This window comes from Thamnophis elegans, chromosome 1 (genome assembly GCF_009769535.1).
Source record: "Thamnophis elegans isolate rThaEle1 chromosome 1, rThaEle1.pri, whole genome shotgun sequence".
Taxonomy (NCBI): domain Eukaryota; kingdom Metazoa; phylum Chordata; class Lepidosauria; order Squamata; family Colubridae; genus Thamnophis; species Thamnophis elegans.
This window is the reverse complement of record NC_045541.1, coordinates 67,757,476-67,767,996: the sequence shown is the minus strand read 5'-3', so window position 1 is coordinate 67,767,996 and position 10,521 is coordinate 67,757,476. Positions and strand designations below refer to the sequence as shown.

The following is a 10,521-nucleotide window of genomic DNA, read 5'->3' as shown; positions in this document are numbered from 1 at the left end:
CGCCGAATGCTCTTCAAGGGCAGCCCCATGTAGAGCACATTGCAATATTCCAGCCTAGAGGTCACAAGGGCACGAGTGACTGTTGTGAGGGCCTCCCGGTTCAGGTAGGGACGCAACTGGTGTACCAGGCTAACCTGGGCAAATGCCCCCCTGGTCACAGCTGACAAATGATGTTCGAAGGTCAGCTGTGGGTCCAGGAGGACTCCCAAGTTGTGAACCCTGTCTGAGGGGCGTATAGTTTGACCCCCCAGCCTGAGAGATGGAGTACTTGGCCAATCAGAATTTTGCCAAACATTTTTCAGGCAATTTAACAAATTAACTGTCTGTAGTTTTGCCTCATGCTATTTCTTATTTTATGTAAAGGAACAGTAACAGTAACATTCTTCTGAATCTCCAGCACAGATGCAGTACTCACACAGCATTAAACAAATTGTACAAACTGCTGTAAGTAATTCACATTTTTATTTTAACAATCCTTCATTCACAATACTATTTAACATTTTGATGTTTTTTAAAGCAATTCTCATTCTTTTTCATTAACTAATTTTTAGAAACTAAAATGTACATTATTTGTTTCCATGTTTGACACATCTTTCCCACTTTTATACGTGGCCCTAAAACATTCCTCCCAGTATTCCCTCATTTTATTATTTATTTATTTATTTATTAAATATATTTATATGCCGCCCAATCCTGAAGGACTCTGGGCGGCTTACAAAAAATATAAGAAAAAAACACATAACGATAAAAGAAAACAATTTAAAAACAATAAACGCCCTCATACATTCATTCTAGTCGGGGCTGGGCTTCAACAGTGAGGTCAACAGCCTCAGGTCTGCCAGAATAGCCAAGTTTTTACAGCTTTCCTGAAGGCCATGAGAGTGGGTATGGTCTGGATCTCCGGGGGAAGCTGGTTCCAGAGAGTCGGAGCAGCCACAGAGAAGGCTCTCCTCCGAGGGCCCGCCAGCTTCTTTTAGCTTCTTCTCAGTTCACATTTCCACTTTAATTTTCAGTTTGACTCTCGGAGGGTCCTTGTTCAGCCCACTTAACCTATTTTCAAAGTTATTAGTTATTTCCCTAAAAATTCTCTGTATTTTCTCTGCCTTTTAAAATCTGAACAAAGAAAGAAGGAATCTGGATCTGCTTTTGATGTGTTTCTATTCAATTAGCAGGATTTTTTAATTTTCACACTAATTTTCTGAAAAGGGAGAGCTAACTCCAAAGTTTCAACTCCCTATCTATTTGAATCACCATGGAAAAAAAAATTGCCGAAGCGAACAATGTGGATGTTCAAATAAAAACATTATTAGAATTTCCTTGGTACTCCACCCCCCCCCCCCCCCGCTTCTAGGTGGCATTTGAAGACATTGTAGCATCTGGAGGAGCTTCCTTTTGTCACATTGAAACAAATGTTCTGTGAGTTAACTGCCAACCCACTTTCCCTTCTGGAGCACATTTTTAACAGATTTTAATGGAGGGTTGCCCCAGCAAATGACAGCATATAATTGGACGTGGTTGGTCTCCAAAAGAAAGTAGGGTTGGACTGGATCCTTTAATACTCGAATGGGAGACTGCTAGGGAATCCCAGAATTGTAAACTATACTTAAAAATCAGAAAAGCATCACAGAAGTCAATAACAAGCAACTGTTGTGTTGTTAGAACAATACAACAGTTGTTAGGAATATAATTCTAACGGTTGGGTTGGCAATATATAAATCATGTAACAATGTTGTACCTGTTGCTTTAAACATACTGTAAAATGTGATTGGTTGCTGTTTTCCTCAATAAAAGGAAATAAGGCCATAAGAGGGAGTCAGAATGACTGTTAGTTCTCTCTGTTCGTTAGATGCTGGGCTGATCTGATCTGAGTGCCGTGAGCTATCGTAAGTTTTGCAACTGTTAGCAAACTTTGAGTACTGAACTGATTATATGATACTGGACTATGTTATTTGGATTATCCCTTAACTGAACGACATTGATGACTGACTGTCTTAACCGTGTATGACTTGGACTGTTTGATGGACTCTGACACCTCTATTTCCACGAAAGTAAAAGCCTATTTAAACTGCAGTGTCTCTGTATGCTGGTTTGTGTGTTCTCCAACACCACTCTCACAACGTTTCGCTGAATGTACTCGCCCTCCCAATGGGGAGCTACCTAACAACAGTATTGCCCTTCTGGGTTCAGTTCCAAGTGGAGGAGAAAGACACTGGAAACATGGAGGATTCTTGGAAAGAAAGTTTAATGGTGGGCACATGGCTTGAGCTCCTGAGCAGAAAAAGGGAGGAGATGCTGAGAGTGCCCTGGTTTTTATGCCCTCTCTGGGTCCCATCCCAGAGTTTCCCTTTCTGTGTAAGAAATGCATTCTGATTGGTTGTCAGACTCCCAGGGGACGGCAGGGTGTGTGTGCTAACTTTGTAGGCTGTCCTGAGACCAAACTTGTTTGACTTGCTGGCTGATGTAATTTTCCCAGGTACCTCGTGGTGAGTTTCTATTTGCTAGATGGGTCTGCCTGAAGAGGGTACGATCATTGTTATGTAGAATAGACTGGATCAGGCCTTAGTGGCCCATTGATAAAGGTGGGAGGCAGAGTTTCTGCCTCTCTGAGTTTCTACTTCTCTTTTTAGGGGAAATATTCTGTCTCTTTAATATTTCCTAAAGTATTTCATTTTCTAGAAGCGTTTTAACTTCTTACAGTATTTTCCCTAAAACTTCAGGGCATGACCATACAATCATCTATAGTCAAACTTGAGTTAAAGATGTTTTCCTTCTCACTTATTGGTTGTGTTGGAAGTTGACTGGAGAGGTCAGTAAGTATGTGGAATGGGGTGGGGGAACTCCAGAAAGAAATAAGTGATAATGCAGTTTGCTTGGAAATATCAGGTTCTTCAAAGGGCTTATTGGAAACCATTTGTATGTATTCGAGGTAGTTGGTTATCTATTTTAATTCTCAGTATGCCATGACATGCCTGGGCTTGTCCAGAGGCACCCATATACACTCATGTGTTCTTTCAGGCCCAGAATAATTTACACCAGTTTGCCCTTTGATAAGCAAGTTGACAAGCTGACAGCTATCATGCAGTCACATTGAAAGAATGGATGGAGACAACCAGTGATCAGTTGTGAGAGATTTCAAGAGAGAAGTGCACTACTGCCATCTGCTGGAGTTGTCCATGAATTAAAAGCAAAGATAGCATTTGTCAGATTCAGGGTTTCGAAGCAATTTGATACTCTTTATGGCTTGGATTTTGCCGTCAGCAATGCCTCGTGATTTCAGCCAGCTTGGGGAATAGCAAAATTATGAGAGCTGGAATTGAAAATACTGGAAAGGCATGAGATGACCCATACTGTCCGTGGTATATAGCAAGCCAGTGCTATTTATTTATCTTATCCATTAGAGAAATAAAGAAAGCAAAAATAATGATTCCAGTGATGTAATTGTTGAGTTTTGCTGGTCTTTCAAATTGTTACTATTGGTAGTTCAAGCAATATATGTTCAATATTATTCCGGGGTAATTTAGGATTTTGCAAAGTGTGTTGCGGTATGAAAAAATTGATATATTTGCATGGAAAAGAGTAGATTGATGTTTTGTTTGTTGTTAGATGGCAAAGTTTAGTATTGATTAAAAAGGAGGAGGGGCATGATGTTGCTATGGAGAAACAAAATGAGGTCTTTGATTCAGATTCATGATATTTCTAATATATTTCCATGCATGTTTACTTTAAATCCTTCAGATCCTCTGATTCTATTGAAAGCTAATTTTTGGCGAATGGTGTAAATATGCTAGATTAACCAAGTAAATAATTTATTGTGGAAATCCTGCTTCACATACATCGATGTTGTGCAAAAAGCTTTTGAATGGGACTCTGGAGAGCCATGCTTGAATGTTGTCACTGTTTTAATGTGCATTGACCGTAGCTAACTCCTGCCATTCCCCAGACAAGTAGCTCTGCCCTAAGAACCTCTTAAGGATTCTCTTGGGCTGTTGATTTCCCCAATTTTCTTCAATTATTTCTGATGTTACAAAGCTTGCTGGGCAATCTTGCTAACAGCTGTGTTAACCTTTCTTTTTTGTAGGCTTAGCCTATCACTGAAAACCTGTCAGCACCACCCTTCCTGTACCTTCGAGCATCAGAGCAGTTTGCACTAGAAGACAGAAGGTCCTAATATATTCAGTATACAAGTTGGAGAGAGAGCCAACTTGAGAAGTACATGGTGATGCACAGATAATCTAGAACAATTTAAGAAAGGTAATAGTATTTCTTTTATTAATTAGACGTTATAGGGGCAAGGTGGGTCAGTGGCTAAGACGCAGAGCTTGTCGATCAGAAAGGTCAGCAGTTCAGTGGTTCAAATCCCTAGCATCGCGTAACGGAGTGAGCTCCTGTTACTTGTCCCAGCTTCTGTCAACCTAGCAGTTCGAAAGCATGTAAAAAATGCAAGTAGAAAAATAGGGACCACCTTTGGTGGGAAGGTAACAGCGTTCTGTGCACCTTCGGTGTTTAGTCACTGGCCACATGACCACGGAGACGTCTTCGGACAGCACTGGCTCTTCAGCTTTGAAACAGAGATGAGTACCGCCCCTAGAGCCAGAAACGACAAACACATATGTACCTTTACCTTTTAATTAGACGCTAGCTTAACATTTCCAAGGTTCCCCAGTTTCAGCTGGTTATGGATAATGTTACAATACAATACAATACAATACAATACAATACAATACAATACAATACAATACAATACAATACAATACAATACAACACAACACAACACAACACAACACAATACAATACAATAGCAGAGTTGGAAGGGACCTTGGAGATCTTCTAGTCCAACCCCCTGCCTAGGCAGGAAACCCTATACTGTTTCAGACAAATGGCTATCCAACATCTTCTTAAAGACTTGCAGTGTTGAGGCATTCACAACTTCTGGAGGCAAGCTGTTCCACTGATTAATTGTTCTAACTGCCAGGAAATTTCTCCTCAGTTCCAAGTTGCTTCTCTCCTTGATTAGTTTCCACCCATTGCTTCTTGTTCTACCCTCTGGTGCCTTGGAAAATAGTTTGACTCCCTCTTCTTTGTGGCAACCCCTGAGATATTGGAACACTGCTATCATGTCTCCTCTAGTCCTTCTTTCTCTTAAACTAGACATACCCAATTCCTGCAACCGTTCTTCATATGTTTTAGTCTCTTTGCTACACATTTTGTTCACATGCTTACTTCTGTGTGTAGCAAAAGTTTCACAGAAATTGACTGAGGCTGAAACTGGTACTTGCCAGTGTAATTTCAAGTATGTTATTGTAACTATTAAAAAGATTTACCATTTGCATATGATTTTTAATAATCTTCCTCTGGACAAGATTCAAGGTCATATTTTTCCAGTTTACCCCTACATCTTAATTCTATCTCACTGAGATTAATTTAACTTGTCTTTCACTCAGACCAAATCATCTCTTCTCTAATAGATTTTCATATCATACCTTCAAATATAACATTCTTGTAACATCTTTAATCTTAGCAAGATTAAATTTTATGACAACTAGAAGTGCTGTTTTCATTCTGATATTTCCTCATGTCTAATTAAGACTTCCTTTCATGGTAGCTGTTTCAGGCACTGCAGCTTATCACAAAAATTAGAGAACTGTGCTGGCCGCATCCATTGATACTGTAACTTCAAAACGCATGTTAGAAAAATAATGTAAGAAATTACCTTAAACTATGTTACATCACTGGCTGTGAAGCTCAGTAGTGGTTTTCGAATACTGCTGCACTGTTGGGAATTGTACTTTTGCCTTATCTGGAGGGCCACAGATATTCTACTTCTACTTTGCAAACTGATTGATAGCAATTCTCTAGGATGTCAGATATGAGCCTATTCAGTTCCTAAATAGACGTGGACCTGGATTCTTTTATATTCAAAACACTACAGCTAGTCGAGCAAGAAGGTGCACTACATTTCTTTATAAAAGTCAGGTATGGCCACAGCACTATGCAAATGCCTTTCAAGTCAGTGCAGTTTGCTTCTTTCTACAATTCCTCTTAGAATTGTATCGTCACCTCATTGGGAGACAATAGGAGCAACCTTGATAAAGTTGAATATGAATCATGTGAGAAAAATAGTATGTTTGAGCCTTTCTAAGAAAATGATGGAGAAGGTGGTAGAGAAGTGCTATAGAGGACTGTAGAGAAAATGGATTGGCAAGATTATTTTTAATCAGGATTCAGGTCTAATCATGGAGCAGAAACAGCTTTGGTCAATCAGGTAGATGGTCTTCATCAAAACTTGATTGCTCCCAGTAAGATTTGTGGTTCAGCACACTCCATCTTGAATCTAGAATGCATAATCAGGCCACTTCAAGGGTAAATGAATTCATGCCAAGAACACACAGCAACCAGGACACATAAAAAATAGCATTAAGATTTACATTAAAATGGGGCACTACCAACATATGATAGATTGCACTTATTATGGGCAATCTTCTCAAACATATAAAACCCATGTGCCATAGTAGGAGAGTGACCTTCCTGGTCCTGTTCTTTGTGGCATTCACTACCAAAATCCATTTTATTCTTCCAGATTGCCAACAAGAATTAAGGATTTGAGATTCCATTTTATAGTGCTGGGCAGGTCCATTTCAGAGGTGGGTTGCTCCCGGTTTGGCCCGGATCGGGCGAACCAGTAGTAGCGATGGCAGGAGGCTCCACCCATCTGCCCGGACGCTTGTGCGCATGTGCAGAAGCATTGCGCACGTGTGCGAGCGTGCACACAAACACAAGCAAACTAGTAATAATGGAAACCCACCACTGGTCCAGTTGGTGGTGCTTTGAGAGAAATACTTGAGCATTTTGAATTCTAGTAGGGTTCTCCTCTATGCTATTTAATATTTACATGAAACTGTGGGAAGAGGTGACCTCAGAAGTAGTCCTCTCTTTTCCAGAGGTAAATGTAATTGGTACCCTCCTTATAATTCAATTGAAGGTGAAAATATCCTTTTTCCATGAGATACCATGGCAATTTAAAAATGATTTGATATGGCACTGAGTGTAGTATTTAGGGATATTGTTTATGCAGATTTCATTTTCTGCTGTTTCTTTTCTGGATTGGGTTTGAAATGCCAATAGATAGCCACATTCATTTAATTCATTCCTGTGAGGAAAGAAGTTGGAAGCATCCACCTTATTAAAAGAGAACCAGGGTACAGAGGATAAGCAAGGAATGTTGAACTGATTGAGGAAAAGATCCTGACATAGCCTATGTTTCAACTTTGTATTTTTATACCAAATTAGGTGGTTTAAAAATGGACAGATGGAGTATTTTAAGAGAATAGCAAAACAGAATAGAGCCTAGATATGTACTTTAAAAAAAGACAGCTCTTTCATCATCTAAGGTCTCAGTCATCCAGGTCATGGTTGCCCCAAAGGTGCTTTTTCAAAAGGCAACTGGACTTTGTTTATCTTGAAGATGTTTTGCTTCTGATCCAAGAAGCTTCTTCAGTTCTGAAGAACCGAATAGAAGAAATTCTTGGATGAGAAGCAAAACATCTTCAAGGAAAGATAAAAAAAAAGTCCAGTTGCCTTTTGGAAAAGCACCTTTGGGACCTCTCTTTCATCACTGCTCTTCCTCGCCTTAATTTGTTTATTTGAGACTTACACAGAATGCTGAATCTTCCAATCAGCAGTTGGCCTGTTCTCTAAAATATGAGAAAAAAAAAACCTGCCAAATTGTTTGGAAGGACTGTAACTTGGAATAAAGTGTGGTTTTGGCATAAGACAATCTTGTATGGAATGAGTATCTGGGCACTCAGTGATGCTTCTTCCTCAGGGCTGAGTTAACATATTTTCTAATACATGAGTTAACATGTATTTCTATCTTGAGGCTGCAGAAAACTATACAGACATAAAAGTGACTCCCTCCATTGGAGATTCCTATCTTGCCACTGGGATGATATCAGCAAAAAGGGCTGCCCTTATTTATTGTATACAGTTCATGTTATGTACAGAGATTGTGGACTCCTCCAGGTTCCCCCCCCCATATCATTAGTTGGAAGAAAACATCCATCCATCATTCTGATTAGTGTGGGATGGTCTTGAACCTGGAGGAAGCAGCATATTCTGATAACCAATTACCAGGGTTGTCCAAACCTAGTCTCAGTTTGTGCAAATCTTTTGCATTGATGTATTCAAAAGAAGTCCCTCTTTGGGTGTGTTTAGCAGTACTTCAGAAGAGTGCTCTGCCCATTAAAAATAGCTTGAACAACTGACAGGCTTGGGGAGAAATTGAACTATGAAGCATGATCAAGTATCCATATCAGGTGCTGGCTTGGAGATCTGGTGGGTAGAATAGGAGAGTGCACTTTGAATGGACTGGATATTCGTGTTCTGAAAAGAACAGAATAGCCCTGTATCAGTCTGAAGATTGCCCTAGGGTAAGTGCTGGAAATCAGATGGAGACTATTTCATGAGGACATAGTAGAAGAAAGAGTTTAATAAAACATTTTTGGAAACAAATATAATTTTCTTAATTCAGATTTGTGGCTGCCTTTTCCCCTGCCTGTAGTTTTAAATAGAGAGAAAATGAATGAATGAATGTATGATTGAATGAATGAATTTGCAGGAACTTTTTCCAACCTGACCAACTGACCACATGAACCCCACACAGATTCTACAAATCTCTTTTAACCATAAAGCTATAAAACAAACTTTTGGAGGTCTGAATGCTGGCCTGTGCCAGGGTTGAGAAAATATCCATATATTTATGCAAGATTTTCTTTTTGGCAACCCCACAGAAATGATTTCTCATGGTTTCCTTCAAACAGGCATTTTTGGACTGGGATTCCTTCTAAAAAACAACGACGACTGACCTTGCTTAACTTCTGAGCTCAGACAAGGTAGGCCCTTGCTGAGACTCTAATTTTAACATAAAGTAATTGAAATCTGGTAAAAGAAATATAGTCAGCATTGTTACTTGTCGTTCAACTTTCTGTAGGAATTTCAATTCAATGGAACCTTTAGAAGGATTTTGGGGGCCACACTTAAGGTTGTATAGTATTGTATGAGACCCTTTGACTTTAGCCTATAGAGACACATTTGAAAAACCTAAAAGGAAAATCAACTTAAAAAAAAAATCCCAAACCCTTCTGCTTAAAGGTAGAAAATATTTTACCAGGCTGGTGGTCCTTAGGTATATGAAGATTGTAAGTTCCAGAATCTCCCAGTCAGGATGAGCTCCACATTCTATATGGAAAGTTATGGAAAACTGAATGTCCCCACTCCTTAGGGCAGAATGTGTATCTAGGGAAAAATAGGGCATTGTTTTGTGTGTTTGTGTGTCTGTGTGTGTGTGTGCGCGCGCATTGAAAAAAATTTACCCAAACAGAATTAATTAAGATTCAGACAAGCTCAGAATTGCCTCTATTGTTACTATGATTATTAAAACAGACTTATTCCATCAAAAGCAAAATATTAAGATCAGTCTTTTTCATTTTACACAAAGCTGGAAATCTTAATTTGGTTTATAAAAGTCCCTTTCTTCTGATCACCCTGCCTACAGCAGTTTGTACTTCCTTGTTCCTTATGCTGTAGATCAGTGGGTTTAACATGGGGGTGATCACTGCATAAAACACAGAAAACACCTTGCCCTGGGCTGGTAGAAAGCTATGGCTGGGCCGCACATATATACAGAAGAGGGTGACATAGAAGATGGAAACAGCAGTGAGGTGGGTGGAACAGGTGGATAAAGCCTTCCCCTGCCCCTCCGCAGATTGCATCCTCAGGATGGCACAAAGAATATAGATATAAGAGATGATAATGAAAATGCTGTTGAGAGAGCCATGAGTACAGGACATGATAAAAAGCACCATCTTGTTGATTTGTGTCTCAGAGCAGGAGAGGGATATGACAGCAGGGATATCACAGAAAAAATGATTGATCTTGGACTTGCAGAAAGTTAGTTGGAAAGTCATAACTGTGTGTGTCATGGCATTTAATAGTCCAGCAAAACAAAGTGGAACTAAGAGTAACAGGCATGTTTTCCTAGACATCATAACTGTATAAAGCAATGGATGAGAAATAGCTACATACCGATCATACGCCATGGAGGATAAGAGATAACCTTCAACACCCACGAAGAAGCCAAAAAACCACATTTGTGCTGCACATTCCCTTAAGGAAATGGTTTTGCTTTCCGTTAGAAAACCTATCAACATCTTTGGGGTGACCACAGAAGAATAGCAAAGGTCAAGTAATGACAGGTTACTAAGGAAGAAGTACATGGGGGTGTGAAGTCGAGAGTCTATTTGGATTAATAAAAACATTGCAAAATTTGCCAGCAACGTAATGGAATAAATTATCAGGAAGAAAATGAAGAGCAAAACCTGTAATTCAGGAGATCCCGCAAATCCAATCAAAATGAATTCATTAACCAGTGTGTGATTGGCTTTCGCCATTTCTGCTTTTTCTGCAAAGAAAAGTGAAATGTAAGTTTAGCTCAAAATATCATAAAACATTGACAATGAATGGAAG

At 39.5% G+C, this 10,521-nt stretch overlaps 1 protein-coding gene across 1 annotated transcript; it reads right to left on the bottom strand.

Annotated features, from left to right (window-relative positions):
• Nucleotides 1-9,384: 9,384 nt before the first annotated feature.
• On the bottom strand, nt 9,385-10,499 carry LOC116518803 (olfactory receptor 1009-like). Its single transcript, XM_032232336.1, has one exon. It carries the CDS (start codon nt 10,443-10,445, stop codon nt 9,513-9,515), a length of 933 nt encoding a protein of 310 aa, XP_032088227.1. The 5' UTR covers nt 10,446-10,499; the 3' UTR covers nt 9,385-9,512.
• Nucleotides 10,500-10,521: the final 22 nt, after the last annotated feature.

Excerpts from the sequence above, each read along its gene's own strand:
- LOC116518803 (XM_032232336.1), bottom strand. The coding sequence starts at position 10,445 with ATGGCGAAAGCCAATCACACACTGGTTAATGAATTCATTTTGATTGGA.